This window comes from Notolepis coatsorum (assembly GCF_963971535.1).
Source record: "Notolepis coatsorum genome assembly, chromosome: 14".
Taxonomy (NCBI): domain Eukaryota; kingdom Metazoa; phylum Chordata; class Actinopteri; order Aulopiformes; family Paralepididae; genus Notolepis; species Notolepis coatsorum.
Genome location: NC_140178.1, coordinates 45,812,633 through 45,833,814, shown reverse-complemented (window position 1 = coordinate 45,833,814; position 21,182 = coordinate 45,812,633). Strand labels below are relative to the sequence as shown.

The following is a 21,182-nucleotide window of genomic DNA, read 5'->3' as shown; positions in this document are numbered from 1 at the left end:
TGGGCTTCAGGCTCGAGTTTGCCAACTTTTCTCCACAAATCACACACTCGGGTCGTTTGTCTGGTCCCTCAGTGAAGCCCATGGTGATGTCATTTTCGCGATTGCTGTAGGTCCTAACTTTTTTTGCAGATGAGCTGCCGTCATCTCTTTTTCGTTGGTCACACATTTTCTCCTCTGGCGGCTGACTGCAGACGAGCCGAGAAAGTTAACTAGCGTGCTAGGCTAGCTACGGAAAGTGATACAGTCAACTGATTCACGCTTTAGCGGCTACCCCGTAGCCTACTGTTAACGTTCAAAAATCATGTCTAGATGTTTATTTATTTATCTTTATTTTTTATTGTAGTGGAGAGACTATTCATGCTTCTGATGATAAAAATATGCTAATTAAATATTTCTCTGAAAGAAAAAAATTATATAAAAAAAAAAAAAAAAAACTCAAATCATCTGTGGTCTGGCGGACCCCCTGCGCCCCCTGGCGGACCCCCAGGGGGTCCGCGGACCCCAGGTTGGGAATCACTGCTCTAGACGGTATTTTCATATGAATGTGTGAATGAAAAAATAAAACGTTCCTACATCCTGAACAATAGATAATTGATGTTGAATGGGCCATAGTAATGTCAATTTAGCAATACAATTTAAAAAGTTATAGCCCTGCAAAGAAGGTGAACATCTCCATAGACAAATAGCGATGGCAGAAAATGGTTTAGGATGATCAAAGTGGTGGCAGAGAATGGGTTAATAGTACAAATATTAATAAAAAAATATTGAGTCTGAGTCGAGTCTCAAGTCTTTTGAGGACATGGCCAAGTCAAGTCACTTAAGTGCGACTCAAGTCCCCATCTCTGGAGAGAGAGAGAGAGAGAGGGTATGGGGGGCAAGGACACAATGAAGGGGATTACTTTATTGCAAATTACTTTATTGATTGTGGGGTGTTTGGGGGACTGGACGGGGCCCTGCCCGACCCGACGGGTTCGGGCTGGGTAGGGCTTTGTTTTTAAATAAATAATTCGGGCTCGGCCGGGTCGGGCAGCTCCTTCTTTTTTAATATTTTTTTATTGCGCGCGCGCTGCTTTCACTTTCTTTTTTGCGCCGTAACGTAACGTAGTGCTGTCATCAGATCAGAGAGTGAGAGTCTCGTGTCTGAGACGAGTCAAGATGGATAAGCTAACGGATAAAATACTAAAGCGAGAGCTTTTGAAAAGTTCCCAATGCAGGAAAGCTGCATTTTGGAAGCATTTTGACCGCAGGGAGAACACTCGAGGAGAGGGGAACAGACAGCGCTGTTCTTGGATTTAGCTGGTTGGTGAAGTTTTGTTAACATTGTTCAAGGCAAGAGGTTTTTGTTGCTGATGTGACGTTCATCAACAGTGACAGTGGTGAGTCCTGATTTACTCAAATTAATTGGCTGCTGGTTTATGAGTGTTTTTCGGTATGCTTTTGTGTCATGATGACATTCATGTTTTAGTCTGTCTGCAGTGTGGGGGCATTTAATTGTTGCTGAGAGAGGTATAGGCAGCGAGGCGCGATAGCGCCTGCCTGGTGCTGAAATGGCAGACGAGCAGTTATGTGTGTGAGAGAGTGAGTGTGTGTGTGTGTGTGTGTGTGTGTGTGTGTGTGTGTGTGTGTGTGTGTGTGTGTGTGTGTGTGTGTGTGTGTGTGTGTGTGTGTGTGTGTGTGTGTGTGTGTGTGTGTGTGTGTGTGTGTGTGTGTGTGTGTGTGTGTGTGTGTGTGTGCGAGACATGCGTCTGTCATCACAATGTAATATTGGCCTCAGGCTTTTAGTCGGGCTAGGGCTTAGTAATTGCTTAACTTGTAGGGCCGGGCCTGAATGCCGAGGGCTGGGGCCGGGCTGGGGCAGAAATATCAGGCCTGTGCAGACTTCTAGTTCACATGCCTTTGAGCAACATTGTACTTTTTGTACTTATCTTATGCCTATTATTATGTCTGCATGTTTTTATACCTATTCTTATGTCTGCAATTTATGCATTGTTTTTTATTCTGTCAACTATATGCTGATTTTATGCCTATGTTAATTTTATACTAATTGCTGTGGGGCACTCTGGACTGCGGTCCATGTGTGAAAAGGGCTATATAGATAGAGTTATTCATATTTATTTATTATTATATTGTAAACAATTTATGGATGACCAAATGAAAGTGGCCTTATTGTCCTTTCGAGAATAAACAAAAAAGTCACACACAATGCAGTCTGGGTTTCAGTGCCTTGCTCAGGGGAACTTTCATCCATAATGAAAGTGAGTAAAACTTCTGAGTTTCCATCTTCAGTCCATCTATCCATTCATCCATCTTGGCATCCGACTATCTATCTATCCATCCATTCTTCCGATCATCCATCCATCCAGCCATCTGTCCTTCCATCCATCCATCCAAAATTCATAATCCCTCCCTCCCTCCCTCCCTCCCTCCCTCCCTCCCTCCCTCCCTCCCTCCCTCCCTCCCTCCCTCCCTCCCTCCCTCCCTCCCTCCCTCCCTCCCTACCTCCCTCCCTACCTACCTTCTTGTCAGAGAGCCCAGTCACTTGGTCCACGTATTCCTCCTGGATCATGAAGGCGGCCAGGTTGGCAGTGTAGGAGGCCAGGAAGATGACAGCGAAGAAGGCCCACACCGACACCATGATCTTACTGGTGGTTCCTTTGGGGTTCTGTACTGGCACAGAGTTGTTGAAGACCAGACCCCACAGCAGCCAGATGGCCTTTCCAATTGTGAATGATGGACCATGAGGCTCTGGAAGAAAGATAGTGGGGATTAGAAAAGCATACCTGGCTATACAGAAATGTTTTATAAGAAACATATCATTTCTGCCTTCAGAAAGTGTTATAAGAAACATATAGTTTCTGCCTTCAGAAGGTTTTATAGGAAACATATAGTTTCTGCCTTCAGAAAGTGTTATAAGAAACATATACATGACTGGCTCTGCGCTGGCATGGCTGACATCCTACCTCGATGACCGCTCCTACCAAGTATCTTGGAGAGGGACCCTGTCGTCCCCCGCCCCCTTTGGACGGGTGTCCCCCAGGGCTCGGCCCTTGGAGCCCTCCTATTCTCCCTCTACACCAAAACTCTGGGTAACATTATAACATCTCATGCCTTCTCGTATCATTGCTATGCCGATGATACTCAACTCTTCCTCTCCTTTCCTCCCTCAGATATCCATGTCTCTGAAGCGAATCTCGGCCTGTCTGTACGACATCTTCGCCTGAATGACGACCAACCACCTCAAACTGAACCTAAGCTAAAAAGAATTGCTTCACATGCCGGCCAAATCCTCCCTGCTGACCGACCTTTCCATCACAGTGGAAAATGTAGCTGTGGCCTTGTCCCCGACCTTGGTGTAGTCCTTGACGATCGGCTGAACTTCTCCGCTCACATCGCCGCAACGACCAGAACCTGCAGATTCCTCCTGAGCAATGTCAGAAGGATCTGCCCCTTACTGACAAAAGAAGCCACTCAATTCCTTGTCCAATCAACCATCATGTCTCGCCTCGACTACTGCAATGCTTGCTGCTCTACCGACCACCACCACCAAGCCTCTTCAACTCATCCAGAACGCAGCTGCCCGCCTGATCTCCAACCTACCAAAGTCAGCCCATGTTACCCCACTTCTTAGGGACCTGCACTGGCTCCCCATTGCCGCACGAGTCTGCTTCAAGGTCCTCGACCTGGCATATCGTGCAGCGAAGGAAACAGCTCCCGCCTACACCTCCGGTCAATGGTCTATTTAAAAAAAAAAAAATTGGTCAATGGTCTCTAACTACACATCCTCAAGACCCCTACATCTTCTGGCCGCCTCAGACCCACTCCTATGCGAGCTCCGGGAGGGTCATCAAAGAGAAGCCACCTATTATCGGTCCTTGCTCCACAATGGTGGAACGAACTTCCAACCACAGTTAGGACAGCCGAAACCAGACCAATATTTTGCCGTTGACTAAAAACACACTTCTTCAATCAATATCTGAAAAAGAAAACACTAACCTTCTTACTGTCCTATACTATCATGCACTCTTCCTACTATACTAATATGTCTTTACTACTATGCACTCAACACCGCAGCACCCAAGTTTCAGCACTGTTTGATGAACATTGTTACTCAGCTGTAAGAGTTGTACCCTTCCTGCTGAATTGTCGTACAGAACATATAAGTCGCTTTGGATAAAAGTGCCAGCTAAATGACCAAATGTAAATGTAAATGATATAGTTTAATTAAAAACACATTGTTTCTGCCTTCAGAACGTCTTATTAAAACATATAAGTCTCTGCCTTCAGAAAGTCATATTAAAACATATAGTATCTGCCTTCAGAAAGTCTTATTAAAACATATAAGTCTCTGCCTTCAGAAAGTCTTATTAAAACATATAGTCTCTGCCTTCAGGAAGTCTTATTAGAAACATATAGTCTCTGCCTTCAGAAAGTCTTATTAGAAACATATAGTCTCTGCCTTCAGAAAGTTTTATTAGAAACATAGTTTCTGCCTTCAGAAGGTTTTATAATCAGTTCCTGCCTTCAAATATCATTACCTTACTCATTTCATCTTTGTTTTTAAATGTGTTTAAAATTTTAGTAATTTTATACTTATAGATTGATGGTGCTGAGTCCCAAAACAAGAGGTTACTGTGAATGTCTATTTGGTTTCTGGGATGAATGAATAAAAAATGTATACATAGGTCTAAAGGTTTATTCAACACATAAATCAAAGTCAAAGACAAATAAAGACATAGAATTTGACTTTGATTTATGCTGGGTCGCTCAACACATTTGACGTCTGTCACTGGACAGAAATGAAAGTGTCGCTCAATGTTTATCATGTATGCTTTGGCGAAGGTTTCTGTCGTCTCTATGGTAACAAAACACACCAAGCTCCCAACTATTTATGTTTATCTGCTCTGCCAATCTTTCCTCTGTCCCTTCCATGTATAAACATGTTAGCTACAGGTGAAGCCAATGGCACGGTTGGCATTTCATCCAATCACACTGTGTGACGATCTATGAATTATGGAGATGCGCGACATTAAAGAAAAGTGTTGGACGATGTGTGCGAAAATGAATGGAAATGTGTAATTTCTGTCAAGCGACACTAATCAGTTGCAGGTGAGCCAGGTGTTTCATTCAGTAAGATATTTTGTGTTTCCTGTAAAGCTGTGATTTACTGTTTTGTTTATGTCTTTCAGGTAGGAGACATGATGAGGGACAGTGGAGGTCGGACTGACTCCCGACAAGCTGTGTTTAGCTTTTTGTGTGTGTGTGTGCCTGTGTGTTAGTTATTGTGCGTGTGTGCGTGCTGCTTGTGTACTCAGTATTGGTGTGTAGTGTGTTGCGATTGTGTCCATTGGAAAAATCCAGCTGAACACCATCCTTTACTGAAGTTTGTCATGAAACTCTGCCAAACCAGTCGGACAAAGAGTTCAAATCGGGCCATCGATACATTACTGCGTGGAACCATCTGAGAACCAAACCCTGGCTTTGCCCTCTCCTTGATACCAAACTCCCTCGGTGCTGGAAAGAGATAAAACCCAGGAAGAGAAGGAAGAGTGCTTTAGCAAGGAGTGTGTCTCCTGGTACATGATGAAGAATGAGACAGATAGCCTCTATTTATAGCCACATCACTGATAGGTCAGTCAGCAGACATTGATTTTTTTTCTCCTCCGCTCTCTTATCTGTTTAGCTGGTGGAAGATCTCATGAAAAACTGGCCCCCGTAGCTGTCAAAGCTGTCATGTGATTTTCAGAAGAAATATGGAAATACATGCAAAACACATGAAGCGACGGGAGAGATGTGTTGAAGGCCGTGATGAGATACTCCACCTGGGCTGGGTTTATAGAGGGGAAAGGGAAGGTGTGTGCATGTGTGTGTGCATGCATGTGTGTGTGTATCTATTATTGTGTGTGTGTGTGTGTGTGTGTGTGTGTGTGTGTGTGTGTGTGTGTGTGTGTGTGTGTGTGTGTGTGTGTGTGTGTGTGTGTGTGTGTGTGTGTGTGTGTGTGTGTGCATGCACATGTGTTTGTGTGTGTGTGTTTGTGTGTGTGTGTGTGTGTGTGTGTGTGTGTGTGTGTGTGTGTGGATGCACATGTGTTTGTGTGTGTGTGGATGCGTCTACACACACGTCTGTACGCACGTGTGTCTGTTTCCACATGTCTGTGTCTATATGTGTGTGTGTGTCTGTACACACAGCACAGTAGCTCTGTTTATACTAGCAGCAGATCCATGTTGTCGTGTTGGACAGCTTTGAGAAAGTGCCGGTGTGTTTTCTTTCCTTGCAGAGTGCACCTTTGGAGGCCAACCCCAAGATTTCTCGGGTTAATTCGCCATGCGCTGGGCGCCAAGACCCGAGATATCTCGGGTTTTAATCGATATTTCTTTTATCAGCTATATCCATTCATTTTTCATCCATCCAGCCTGACGTTATCATCGCAAAGGGCAAATACCGCCGCCTAACGTCTCCCGGATGGTATTGCACATCATTGGAATCCCTCTGGCTGGGGCTGTGCATCGATAAGAGGTCGGGTCCAGGGCCCTCATTTATCAATGGTGCGTACGCACAGATATGTGCATAACCCGTGCGTACGATCATTTCTAAGCAAAGTGTGGGATTTATCTATTTGAACGTGTGCTTGACTTTGTGCGTATATATACTCACAGCTCTGACCGTGCGTACCTGGCGCCCGGTGGTAGAATATGGAGACTGCAGATGGACGGAATATGCTTTCATCAGTTTCATGCATTAGTTTCAACGCGGAAAATGAGCTTTTGTGCATTCGTTTGACTGACGTGTTCTGTATGACCCCCCGTAATTCATTATAGTTAATTGTAAAATAGCGACAGTAGTGCAATTATTGTCAAAACCCTATAAATAGCATTTGGAATAATATGTCTTTCTTTCTGAATTAATGCAGCATGGTTTATATATAGCGTTATCGGAATATATGGGGTGTACTGACTGCGCTCCGTGTAACTCAACTCGTTATTATTTTGCGCATAGATAGCCGAAATACAGGAACGTTTTGATTATATTTAAAAGGCTTTGCCATTGTTAAACGAAATAAGTGGAATTTCGAAGCTGTAAGCAGAATACAAGTCATATGAACACCCACGATATAGTGTTCTTCATCCCTTCCTACTGTATAAGAAAGAATTAAAAACGCATTGCAACGAGAATAGAGGTTATTTGTTGAGTTTATGTGTATTACAAAACCCTTGCAATAAATGTGTCTTAAATGAATGAAAAGCATAAATGCTCTGGATTATCGTGTGGGTGATATGACTTGCATTCAGCTTACATAACTTCGAAATTCCACTTATTTCATTTTACAATGTCAAAGCCTTTTAAATATAAATCAAAACTTTCCCGTATTTCTGCAATCTATGCGCAAAATAATAACGAGTTGAGTTCTAACAAAGAACGTATTACATGCTGGGTAGGCTGATAGAGTAAACTGTAAATAAAATAGCCTATAACATTATAAAGGATATGGGCTATAAGCAGGGGTTCCCAACCTTTATTCCCCAGAGCCCCACGATTCCTATAGACATATAGGAATATGATATGATATAAGGTATACTGGTCCGTCAGTGAGGAGATTTGCTTTTCCCTGTATCGCCTCGCTTCGTCTCACTCCATTCAGAGCGCCACCGGTCGAGTATCCGTAGTATAGGAACTATTCATTACCGTTGACTTTGTTGCACTGACATTCTATTATTAAAGGAGAACCGTGATATATACTATGTATGTTTACTATTAACATTAAACTGATGCTTGTTCAACTTGTATCCCTGTCCCCGCGCAGTTAATGGAGTGTCCGCCATTTTGAGTAACTGTACTGTCTGGCTAAATTAATATTCTTTAGTAGTGGTTTAATCTAACATATCTCAATACAGTCAGGGTTGTGTAGCCCCTTAGCTACAATTGGTCCTTCGAGCCGGAGGGTATCAGTAATAATAATCATATTAGTGATAATATGGCCAGCGGCGGACACTCTCCAATCGGCTCTCCCCCATTAGAGCGCCCTAGGCGCCAGCGTCAGCCCCCTCCCCACTTGGAGAGCTACGCTGTAGATTTACCTCCTAGCTTATCTACGAGGACGTTAAGCAAGGATAACATTAGTAGCTCAAGTATGCCCAACCTTATCGACCTGTCAACCCCAGAGGTAGAGACCCAAGCTAGTTTAAGTGAAACTGACTTAGCTTACGGGGGGGGACAAGCGGGGCATGACTTGACTATACCCATAGAACGCCGCGCCCCCGAGATGGCCTTGGAGCGCACGAAAGTAAAGAACGCCGCGCCCCCGAGATGGACCTCGGAGCGCAAGAAGGTAAAGAATGCGCCCCCGAGATGGACCTCGGAGCGCACCAGAGTAAAGAGCACCGCGCCCCCGAGATGGACCTTGGAGCGCGGGAGAAGACAAAGTACAGCGCCTCCGAGATGGACCTCGGAGCGCGTGAGAAGACCAGGTCACCGCCAAGCCCTGCCAACTCCAAATCACCATCGTCAGCGTCATCCCCAAGCGAGGCCGACCAGAGGCTAGCGCAAGTCCTGATCGCCACGATAACCGCTTCGGCGGAAAGGGTGAGCGTGACCGCCTCCAGGCGCAACGAGAAAGTGAGAGTGAACATTTCAGAGTGGAAGAGAGACGCCTCCAGGTGCAACAAGAGGGTGAGCGTGCCCGCCTCCAGGCGCAACGAGAGAGTGAGCGCGAACATCTCAGACTGGAAGAGAGTCGCCTCCAGGCTGACGCCACGATGACCATCAGACTGGAAGAGAGGCGCCTCCAGGCTGAAGAAAACATGGAGCGAGACCGCGTCAATGCGCAGCGCGACGCAGCCAATGCGCAGCGCGAGGCAGAACGAGACCGCCTACAAGCACAAAATGAGCAAGCGCTCCAGAGGGTGACTCCCCCCTCTTCCACCCGGAGCTCCCGGAGATCATCACGACAAGGGTCGAGGGCACCTTCCCCTCCCCGACAAAGCTACACGGGACCCCGCCTACGGGAAGAACCTGCTTACGTTGCAGAGCAGATAGCCGAGCGACTACAAAGCCTGACGGAGGACGAGGGAGGACAGAAAGCCCACCCGCACTACCCCATCTCAGACCAGGAGGCTCAGCGCAGCCCCGGTCTCAGTCCCGACACGCTGCGTTATGAACCCCCAACACGTCCCAGTGGGGAGTTCGAGCACCAGACGGCACCGAGGAATAGTGCCTGGGAACCCAGCCCCTGGTTCCCGCCCAGCACGAACCAACGACCCCACGTACGGGGACTCGCCACGGATGCCTCTCCCCCCACGTGCGTCAGTGTCACAGCCATCCATGGCACCCTACATTGGGACACCCACATTCCCAGACTTCACAAGAGAAGACCGAGCGCAGTATACCGAGCTGCGTATGTGCCTAGAGACAATTATGTCCGGAGTACAGGACGAGTCATACAAGTATGCCATTCTCCTTAAGCACCTCATAGCGCTGGCATACTCCAATTCACAAACTCCCTATTCTGACGCCCTGGTTGCCCTCGACGCATGTTACGGACGTACATGGGACTATGTCATTCAGGAGATACGTGAGATCGAACGTCTCCCCCCAGCTAAAGACAACCGAGCCCTGGACGACTTATCCGTCAAAGTACAGTCCCTGGTAGGGATGCTCGGGTCCCAACGAGAGAAGGGGATGTACGAGTTGTACGCCAACTCCAACGTGGAGCGCATATTGGAGAAGCTCCCCCCATTCCGCCAAGAACGCTTTCGGCGGCAACGAAACTACCGTGACCCGAATGGCCCAGAACAGTCACTGCTGGATCTCGCTGACTTCCTAGCCAGGGAGGTTAGCAGCCTAAGAATTGACACCTTCGCATGGGGTGGCTCGAACATTAAAGAGGGACCGAGGAGGTTTAAAGACCAAAGCAGGCCCATCACAGTGATGCACCAGGCCGAGTCGGTGTCACGGCAGAAGAGTCACAACCCCCCCGCCAAGGAGAAATGGAAGATCGCATGTCAATACTGCGACAGCGAACACTGGCTGTCACAGTGCGACGCATTCAAGAAACTGACCACCGCCGAAGTAAGTCAGTGGATTAAAGATAACCGCTGCTGCTTCCGCTGCGCGCGCGGCCACATGGCAGCAGAATGCCGCCTTAAGAAGAAGTGTGGCAAGTGTGACGGCGCTCACCTCGAAGCACTGCACGAGAGCAACAAGCGCCCACCAGAAGACCAAAGTAGGCCCATCACAGTGATGTACCAGGCCGAGTCGGTGTCACGACAGAAGAGTCACAACCCCCCCGCCGAAGAGGAATGGAAGATCGCATGTTATTACTGCGACAGCGCACACTGGCTGTCACAGTGTGACGCTTTCAAGAAACTGACCACCGCAGAAGTAAATCAGTGGATTAAGGCTAACAAGCGTGACGCCGCTTACTTCGAAGCACTGCACGAGAGCAACAAGCGAAACTCAGCTCCACAAAGCAACTCGAGAACAGAAGTGCTCCACATCGACCCCGCGAATAGTGGGAGCTCCAGAGTGCTCCTCAAGGTAGTACGAGTACTCCTCAGTCACGGGGACAAGGTACTCGACACCTACGCCATCCTCGACGACGGGTCAGAGAAGAGACTCCTCCTCGCCTCCGCCGCGACCCAGTTGGACCTGCGGGGCCCAGAGGAGACCATGACCCTCCGTACCATTCGTCAAGACTTAAAGACAATCAAAGGTGAAAACGTCTCGTTCACCATTGCAGCGATCGACCAGCCTGAGAAGCGGTACGCCATCAGTAAGGCGTTCACAAGCTACGACATAGGTTTGTCACGCTACGATTACCCCATCCCACAGCTGAGGGAAAAGTACGACCACCTACGCCAACTGCCCATACCGCTCATCAGCGGAGCTACACCGACCCTACTCATTGGCTCCGACCACGCGGACCTCATAGTCCCAACTGATGCGGTTCACATCGGACCCAGAGGATGCCCAGCCGCGGTTAAGACCCGACTGGGATGGACGCTCCAGGGCCCCCTCTCCGGGCCTTCCAGCCGACCAACATCCACATGCTGCCTTTACACCAAGGTGAGCGACACAGACAATACCCTCCTACAGCATGTTGAGAGTCTATGGACACTAGACTCGCTGCCATTCAAGAACGAATGCAAGATGGTTCGGTCCAAAGAGGACAAGTATGCCATAGCTCTACTCGAGCAGAAGACTACGAGGGTCGAGGTCGACGGAGTGCTAAGATACGCGACCCCACTCTTGAGGCGGGAAGGGATGCCCACTCTGCATGTGCCTAAGGGAGCGACGCACAACTACCTACAGAGCACTGAGCGGCGCCTCGCCAAGGATCCCCCCAAGCAACGATCTATCGCACCGAGATCGAGAAGCTGGTAACGGCCGGCCACATAAAGAAAATCGATGACCACGAGGCAGAAGGGACGACAGAGTCCTGGTACGTGCCCCACCACAAGGTCACCCACAACGGAAGGAACCGCATCGTGTTCAAGTGCAGTTATCAGATTGGACAGCAGAATCTGAATAACCTACTCCTGCCCGGCCCGACACTTGGACCCTCCCTCCTCGGCGTCCTGATACGCTTTCGTCAGGACAAAGTAGCCATCAGCGGCGACAGCAAGGGGATGTTCCTACAAGTTCGACTGATGGAGGAAGACAAGCCTTTACTGAGGTTTCTGTGGAGGGAGAGGCTCGACGACGAACGACCCTCGATATACCAATGGGAGGTACTCCCCTTCGGCACCACCTGCAGCCCGTGCTGCGCCACGTTCGCGTTACAGAAGCACGTGACCAAAGACCCCGGAGCCGACGATGATGTCCGACACAGCGTTGAACGAAGTTTCTACGTGGACAACTGCCTACAGAGCGTATCCACGCCAGAAGAAGCAGAGAGCATTCTACTGAAGCTACAGGCTTCATTAGCCAAAGGTGGATTCGACCTCCGACAGTGGGCCAGTAGCGACCCTCAAGTTCTCCGGCACCTCCCCCCAGAGACCAAGGCCGCGAGCAGCAAGACCTGGATGGCGCACACCCCAGGCGAAGCGCAAGAGATGACTCTGGGCCTCGTCTGACGCTTCAAGACGGACTCGCTTCACTACCGACACACACCTCTGAGGACGGATCAGGAGACGTCCACGACTAGACTGATCACTCGGCGGAGTGTGTACCGAACACTCACCAGCCAGTATGACCCAATGGGATGTATCCTCCCCTACACCACCCGGGTGAAGATGATGGTGAGAGAACTGTGGGACAAGGAGCAGGGCTGGGACGACCCCATACCCGAGCACCTAGCTACCACATGGAGAGAGTGGGAAGATGAACTTGTCTTACTCCGCGAGGTGGCCATCCCGCGGAGTTACTTCCCCTCTACCGTGCGACTGGAGACGTGTCAGATAGACTTGCACGTCTTCAGCGACGCCTCAGAAGTGGCGTACGGATCAGTGGCCTACCTGAGGGGAACTAATATAGAGTATGTTGGGTAGACGATGTGCAGCAGCAGCATTACAGGAAAACTAAGACGTCTGGTGCAGTTGTACACAGACCGATAGCAGTGTATCGTTATAGAGAGCCACATGGCTAATTAGATACCACTATAATATTGTCAAGCCATTATTGGCACAGTATAGTGACTTGTGTAAGCGAAGTAACGTGGAGAGACTTATAGTTAAACCCAGCGACGTTTGGATATAACTACTCATTGGAGACCGCCTGCGGGTTAGCTTCACGTACAAACGGAGCTAACTAGCTACCATCTATGCCAACAGGCTTTTGGATTAATAGCTATTAACCCTGCCATCGGGCTCTAGGAATACAAGGACCGGTTCCGTACGAGACCCCTTCTCCCAGCGACGACAGGATTATCCGACCAGTCTACAGTTTCTCTGGAGCAGGAGCTCTAGAGAGAACCAACCGTCTCCAGCCACCATCTTGCTTTTCCCTGTATCGCCTCGCTTCGTCTCACTCCATTCAGAGCTCCACCGGTCGAGTATCCGTAGTATAGGAACTATTCGTTACCGTTGACTTTGTTGCACTGACATTCTATTATTAAAGGAGAACCGTGATATATACTATGTATGTTTACTATTAACATTAAACTGATGCTTCTTCAACTTGTATCCCTGTCCCCGCCCAGTTAATGGAGTGTCCGCCATTTTGAGTAACTGTACTGTCTGGCTAAATTAATATTCTTTAGTAGTGGTTTAATCTAACATATCTCAATACAGTCAGGGTTGTGTAGCCCCTTAGCTACAGCCTATACTGTTTTCATAAGCGTAAAGATACAGCTAGATTAACGATCAAGTTGGTTTACTGTGCAGGCTTCGCAGGGCTGTGCCATGTGTTATTATTAGAGGTGGGCATAGATTAATTTTTTTAATCTAGATTAATCTATCTGCAATCCTGGATTTAATCTATATTAATCTAGATTAAAATGGCTCAAAAAAAAAAAAAAAAAAATGCAGAAGGCATTCAAAATATATGTGTTCTACCCAAATAATGACCAGAAGTAAGTCCTTACTTTTTCATTCCTCCTTATGTTTCTCAGGCCAGGTGGCCCATTACACCATGAGCCCATCTCCCGTTTCCAAAATGCATTACAGACTGTTTGAAAAAGCTGTTTTGCTATGATAATTGGTAATGAAATATCAAAATAATGTTCAATAAGATGTACTTGTGTTTAATAAGTTGTTTTATTCAGAAGTTAACACAAATACATAATATTACCAGTACAGTACAGTATCTAGCACACTCTCAGGAGCAAAACAGAAAGAATCATTTCAAACTTGAACTATGTGACATGGCTTGAATCAACTGCTCCAGTGGAGTTGCTCAGTGGCCAATGGTGTCAACTGTGGTTGTACTGGGCAGCTCCCAGGTGTGAATGGAAAAGAACATCTGTGCTCAGCGAACCTACCCTGGGTAAATAAAGGTAGAAAAAAAAATGTAAAAAAAAAAATGTAAAAAAAAAAAAAAAAAAAATTAGATTAATGCGTTAATTATATTATCGCGCGATACTAGTATAGCGTTAACGCAGCACGTTAACGCCGTTAACGGCCCAGCTCTAGTTATTATATATGCGCAAGTTACTGTTGCATAATGTAGGCTATGCTATTATATCAAATTTATATAGGCTACCTAATACCGACAACAAAATAGATTATTTGTAATAGATTACAAATCATATTATACCCGGTAGCCAATCGAATGAAACTAATAAAGGCATCCATATTCCAGCATGGTTATAATGACACACCAACGCCAAACAGTGGTAAATAATCTTTATTAGTATTTTGAGCTGTCCAGGCAGAATTGCAGCAATGGTCTTAGGGAGTCGTTGATATCTGACATCACTGTGTACAAGTCCGCCAGCCTGTCGCGTATATCCCATAACACACGTTGTGTCTTCTTGGTTCGACAGCGCGTTGAATTATTTGCTTAGACCTCCGTGTACAATCTCGCTCTCAGTGAAGTTTCTCAGAGTTTGCTCGGGTTTGTCCATTATTTCACATCCCATGGGGGTGTTTCATGACCATATATGGATCATCATGCACAAGCATTGACGGTAGAACAAATTGTATTTATCAACACGGAGTGTGCGTACGACCCGTGTACGCACGTGTGATAAATCCAGATTTTTCTGTACGTACACACATTCTAAATTCTGTGCTTAAGTACGAAAATAGAACACTTTCTAAGAATTGTTGATAAATGAGGGGCCAGGTTTTACTTCTCGGGCATGCAGTATCGTTATAACACATTGACTGGGGACAAACGGAGCAGCGTGGATTATGTGTTTTGGATATATAACGTTGGAACAATAAACGCAATCAATATTTGGAATGGCGATCAGGAATTGAATTAATCTTTTTGCAGGACATCAGATGTGAGGTAAGGACTTTATGTTATGAATCTTGGGTTAATCAGATGTTCCTTTCACCACCATCGGAGCGTGTGTGTGTGTGTGAGGTTCGCGCCGACCAAAGTACGGAGAAGCGATTTTTCAGACCCCGCTTCTGTTCGCCCATGATGACACATATAATATCGATAATCTAGCGTTTATTTGAAAACGATTCATAAATCAAGCGACAAATGGCACAATTTCTAACTAAATACATTGAAGCTCGATTTGCTGGAGTTTATTGAGATGAGACAGAACGCTCTAGAAATATATTCATATTCATCACGGTATAAAACGGAAATGTATGTATGAAAACATTATCTGTTTCGTGCATGTTGACTGGAAGCAACTCATTGACGATCACAGTGTTATTTAGATCTAATGCTATTATATTTGATATATTTTAAGCACTCGCAAATAAGTCCTATCCTACATTGGATAAAGCACTGGCACTGAAGGGCCATCAGCGCCCTCTGCTGTTGGAGCCGGAAGTGTTAACAGACTAATCTCACTGGCTTGTTTTACCATCTAGGCAAGTGTTACGGTTATGCTTCTTCTTCATGTTGAACCCAGGTGGCAGAGTGAATATAGCTGAGACAGGAGTCGAACGTGACGATGATAACAGTTTACTTCACAAGACACATACACGACCGACAAACAAAGGTAACATTCAACAATGATCGCGCACAGGAGGGCAGGACAGACAACACTAATATACACAGACTAATTGACAAGACACTGATAGACACAGAGGGTAATTACAAACAAGACACAGGTGTGGTAGACAGAAACAATAGAACACAGAGTACACTGGGAAAACAATAACAAATAAACAACCAGACTAAAACATATTTACAAACCACAGACAGGGGAACACAAGACTAACAAAGTGGAGACAACAGACAATAAACATAATAAACATAACTGACAGTAAATAATAATAAGTTGGTGTGTGAGCTGATGCCAGATCTGCATCAGCCCACCGGTTGGCAATGTTATGGACCGGGGGAAGTGTTACAGGCAAGTCCTGGGCCCCGTTCCCCGTACCTGGCTAACTGAGTTAGCCGGATAATTTCCAGTATAGCCTGACTTAAGCCGGACCTTTCTGTTCCCCGACGCTCGATTGTCTAAATCACCATGACAACAGATCAAAAAGTTTGAGCCTGGTCGAGAGCAGGGTTAACTTCAGTTAGCCGGATGAACCATGGCCACGCCCCCGCAAATAAATGACAGCTCGCTTCCTGAAATGATTCTCACAGTCTAGAGATCCCATTTATACCATTCTGAATTATGTTTCTGTGCTTCGTTTTCCTAGAGGGGGCTTCTGAAATGTATAATAATAGAACTAAATGCTGATAATAAATCATATTCAGCCTATAGATTTACTTTGTCCTAAATAAAATAATGCACGTCATATACGGCGCTCGGAGTGCGATACACGCTGCAGGCGCATTGCAAATATGAATCCCGCGGGGATATTTTTAATGAATGAAACCTATCGGCCGTTTGGCTCTGATTAGTTTCATATATTCTCCGCTGTAGATTTGCTTAACGGAGCGCCCGGATTGTGTTTCATTCAAGCATAAAATTGAAGTGTCTATGCGTGGATTGTGGTTTTTGTGGATTATGAATTACGAGGACTCTGAGGATTGTTGAATTGTATCATCACTCACACGTTATTGTGATATTGTAACTGGGATTAAAATGTCTGATGAGATGCGCTGTTTGACGGATTTGAGAAATTGAATGAGCCGTTGACGTCACATTAATGCATTTGAGAATAAAGAGATAAAACTTCATTCAAAAGAGAAATATTAGAAACACAGGTCTTTGTCCATTGATGGATACACAATGGATATATCCCGTCTAGCACAGTGATCCAACGGCTAGTGCTCAAACCTGTCAACCCGACGGCCCGAGTTCGAAACCCTGCGTTTCCAATATAATTTTTTTGGAATATAATATTAATGATTATACGCAAAAGTAGCCTAGTTTTAAGTTAAAATATTATAAATCTACATGCATTGAGGATGTCATTCTTTATATAGCTCTCAACGTGCACCAAATTGAATTATTCCTACATTGCAAAAAGAAGAAAAAGACTAGAAGAAGTGGGATTCGAACCCCGGTCGTCTGCGTGAAAGTTAAAACGACAAACCGTCACACCACAGTGCAGATAAGTAAAACATCCACCATACATCAATCAATGGGTAAGAGAGCCGTATCCTTATTCTGTATAACAGTTGAACTAATTATTTTCGCTAGCAAGATCTCATTTGATTATCCATTCCATAAACCTACTGCCAGCAGGCAAGTTTAAAGAAATATAATCTGATTGATTGGGGTAATGAGGGACTTAAAATTAGCCTATAGATTATGCATTTAACTTGTCGGTGAGGCTATTGAGCCGTACTGCAATCTGTTAATAAAGTTTTAAATCAATTAATCAATCAATGCCGTTAGAAAATCAGGATTTCTGCTATCGATACGTGCTGGCTTTTCAACTGAAGCGGCCGCGCGCACTTATCCTGGGTCTCAAGTCTGGTTCGAGTTAACGAGACTGAATCCACCTTCGAGGAACAGGAAAATCCCGGCTTCAAACATCGGGTTAATTGAATCTGGATAATGGGACTCTTGATCGACTTAGTTGAACCAGGTACGGGGAATAGGGCCCAGGTGATTACTTTTGTTATCTGGGAGTCGTCTGTAAGACTCCTGCTCCCGCTTCCTACAGGAGGTTCTCAGACACCACTGGGTGTGGCATTTATATAAACATTAATTTCAACTATGAGTTCATCTGTCTACTGAGTCCTCCTTTTCACTGTCCAAATCTTAAAGGGATAATTAGATTAGATTAGATTTGTTGTACACTCAGCAGTTCTGTAAATGAGGTGGCCTCACCTCAGAGCTCACCTGAGTATAAATAAAGGTTTCAATCAATCAAAAATGTATTATCACCGTACAGCACAACGAAAAGAAGTTGGCATTCAAAATATACCTTGTGATAAAATGTAAACAAGTGATTAAGTGGAATATATACAGTATAATGAGGCTACTGAGTAATATGCTAATCTGATGTATGTACAGTAGTATCAAGTATAAATAAAGGGTTAACCTTCTGTAGTGTGGTAGTGAAAGGGTTAACCCTGTGTAGTGTGGTAGTGAAAGGGTTAACTTTCTGTAGTGTGGTAGTGAAAGGTTAACCTTATTTAGTGTGGCAGTGAAAGGGTTAACCTTCTGTAGTGTGGCAGTGAAAGGGTTAACATTCTGTAGTGTGGCAGTGAAAGGGTTAATGCTATTCATCGACTACAGCTCAGCATTCAATACCATGTGACATAATCCCCTCCAAACTCATAGCCAAGCTCAGGGACCTGGGCTTGAACTATGACCTCTGCCAGTGGGTCTTGGACTTCCTGACGGGCAGACCCCAGGTGGTGAGAGCAGGCAACTGCACCTCCTCATCCATCACTCTCAACATAGGGGCCCCCCAGGGCTGTGGTCTGAGTCCCCTCCTCTACTCCCTGTACACACATGACTGTGTGGCACAGCGGAACAACAACACAATCATCAAATTTGCTGACGACTGACGACAGTAGTGGTGGGCCTGATCTCTGCAAACGACGAGAGGGCCTACCTGGAAGAGGTAAAGGTTCTAGCGGGATGGTGTCAAGAGAACAGCCTCTCCCTGAATGTCAGCAAAACAAAAGAGATGATTGTGGGGTTGGGGTGCCTGCACAGCAAAAGACAGAAAAATGGCGGGGGCAGTGTGAGCCTCCTACACGTCACTCCTCGCCAATGAGAGTCCGCGCTGGCAGGTGAAAAGATGTGACTGGCTGCCTCCACATGTATCGGAGGGGACATGTGATGGGCTTCTATCCGGCCAGTGGGGGGCACATGCGAGCAACGATCAAAACAGGGGAGGGGAGAATTGGCACAGCTAAATTGGGATGGGAGAAAAATTTTAAAAGGGAGGAGAAAAAGTGGATAAAAAAAGAGATGATTGTGGACTTTAGGAGGTCGGGGGTTAGGGACTACAGGCCCCTCAGCATCGACGGGGCACCGGTTGAGAGAGTGAACAGTTTTAAGTACCTCAGAGTCCACATATCCGAGGACTTGACATGGACCACACACATTGACAGTGTTATCAAGAAGGCCTCTACTTCCTTAGGCGCCTAAGGAAGTTCCAAGTGAGTCAGAAGATCCTCAAGAACTTCTACTCATGCACAATAGAGAGCATCCTGACTGGCAATATCACCTCCTGGTTTGGGAATAGCACTGCACAAGACCGTAGCAGACTACAGAGAGTGGCCCGTTCAGCCGAACGCACAATTGGAGGGGGGCTTCCCACTCTCCAAGGCATTTACAACAAGCGCTGCATGGGTAAGGCTAAAAGAATAATCAAAGACCCCAGCCACCCAAACAACTGCCTCTTTGAACTGCTGCGGTCAGGCAAGCGATACCGGAGTCTCATGGCAAGCACAGAGAGACTCAGAAGGAGCTTCTATCCCCAGGCCATCAGGATGCTCAACAATAACAAACCATCAAATACACCCACAGCACACACATCCACATGCACACACTCACTTTAAATAAACAACACACTGTAGCACCCACTTTAGACACTAACACACTTTATATTTATTGGTAAGGAGATCTGCACATCAATCTCATACCTCAGTGCACCTCATTGCACCTCACCACCACAAGGTGGCACCACAAGCTAAGCTATACCTCACCATTTCTACACTGTACTGTATCTGCATTGAATATACTGTACACTGTCTAAATGTGTATTGAACATTTTAGTTTTGTTTACACTTGTTTACGTACTTGACTTTCTATTTTATACTTATATTATACTTATTTTATACTATCTTTTTTATTTTATCTAGCACACTCTCAGGAGCAAAACAGAAAGAAGCATTTCATGCAAAAGTATTCTGTATTTCTGTATGACAACTATAAAAAAAACTTGAACTTGAACTTGAACCTTCTGTAGTGTGGCAGTGAAAGGGTTCAACTGAATCCCAGAGAAACAAGACTAGTAGTTATGATGTCATCATCAAGATGAAATCCTGCAGCTGCTCCATAAAAGTACGAACAGAGGGACAACTTCCAGGACACCCAGAGTTTAGTCATGCTGTGGTCTGTATGGCACACAGTGAGTGTCTCCATTGTCTTTTAGAACCTGGCCAAACCTGGCTGGACCCCAGCTGAGACAGCCGCCCTTCACAGCCTGGCCAGACCTGCATGGCTAAAGCTGGCGGGGACTGTTCTGCATCGGAGTGGTTTAGCACCACAGATGGTGGAATGAATTTGGAAAGGTTTTAAAAACAAATGCAATGGAGACATTAGTGCATCCCTGTATTGGTATAACTGTTTATCACAGAGAGAGAGAGGGAGGCACAGAGAGAGAGAGAGAGAGAGAGAGAGAGAGAGAGAGAGAGAGAAGAGAGAAGAGAGAGAGAGAGAGAGAGAGAGAGAGAGAGAGAGAGAGAGAGAGAGAGAGAGAGAGAGAGAGAGAGAGAGAGAAAGAGAGATACTATAGATAATAGAACTGAAGGAAAACTCTTAGTTCTTGAATTCATTGTCAGAAAACACTACCCAATCAAATTATTTAGCAAACTTGCTAATTTCATAGGATAGGAGCTATCAAGAAGAGTTCTAGAGAGAGAGAGAGAGAGAGAGAGGGAGAGAGAGAGAGAGAGAGAGAGAGAGAGAGAGTGAGAGTGAGAGTGAGATAGAGAGAGAGATAGAGAGAGAGAGAGAGAGAGAGAAAAAGAGAGAGAGAAAGAGAGAGAGAGCAAACAAAAAGAGGAATAAAACAATGAACTGACAGAATGGATGTGTTTATGTACATTCATTTTAATGTTGTGTGTGTGCGTGTGTGTGTGTGTGTGTGTGTGTGTGTGTGTGTGTGTGTGTGTGTGTGTGTGTGTGTGTGTGTGTGTGTGTGTGTGTGTGTGTGTGTGTGTGTGTGTGTGTGTATGTGTGTGTGTGTGTGTGTGGGCGTGTGGGTGTCGCCCTCTCACCTCTGCCATCGGCCAGACAGCGGTTGTAGCCCACAGGGCTGAAGTACTCAAATATAAACACAGCCATCGCAGAGACCAGCAACAGCATTACAAACATCATCACCCACACATCAGCACTGAAGGGCTCTGCAGAGAGAGAGAGGGGGGGGGGGGAGAAAGAGAAAGAGAGATGGAGAGAGAGAGAGAGAGGAGAGAAGAGAGGGAGAGAGAGAGAGAGAGAAGGAGAGGCAGAGAAAGAGAGAGAGCAAAAGAG

General features: G+C 46.0%; 1 protein-coding gene across 1 annotated transcript in view; it reads right to left on the bottom strand.

The window, feature by feature from the left end:
* Positions 1-21,182, bottom strand: part of grin2ba (glutamate receptor, ionotropic, N-methyl D-aspartate 2B-a) — a gene marked incomplete at its 3' end in the record, with an annotated part of 407,464 nt that overhangs the window by 62,518 nt on the left and 323,764 nt on the right. Inside the window, exons 7-8 of the mRNA XM_084329754.1 lie at positions 20,930-21,177; positions 2,516-2,745 (exon numbers count right to left, since the gene is read on the bottom strand). Coding sequence (XP_084185880.1) covers positions 2,516-2,745; positions 20,930-21,177 — 478 coding nt within the window. The remainder of the gene's footprint in view (positions 1-2,515; positions 2,746-20,929; positions 21,178-21,182) is intronic.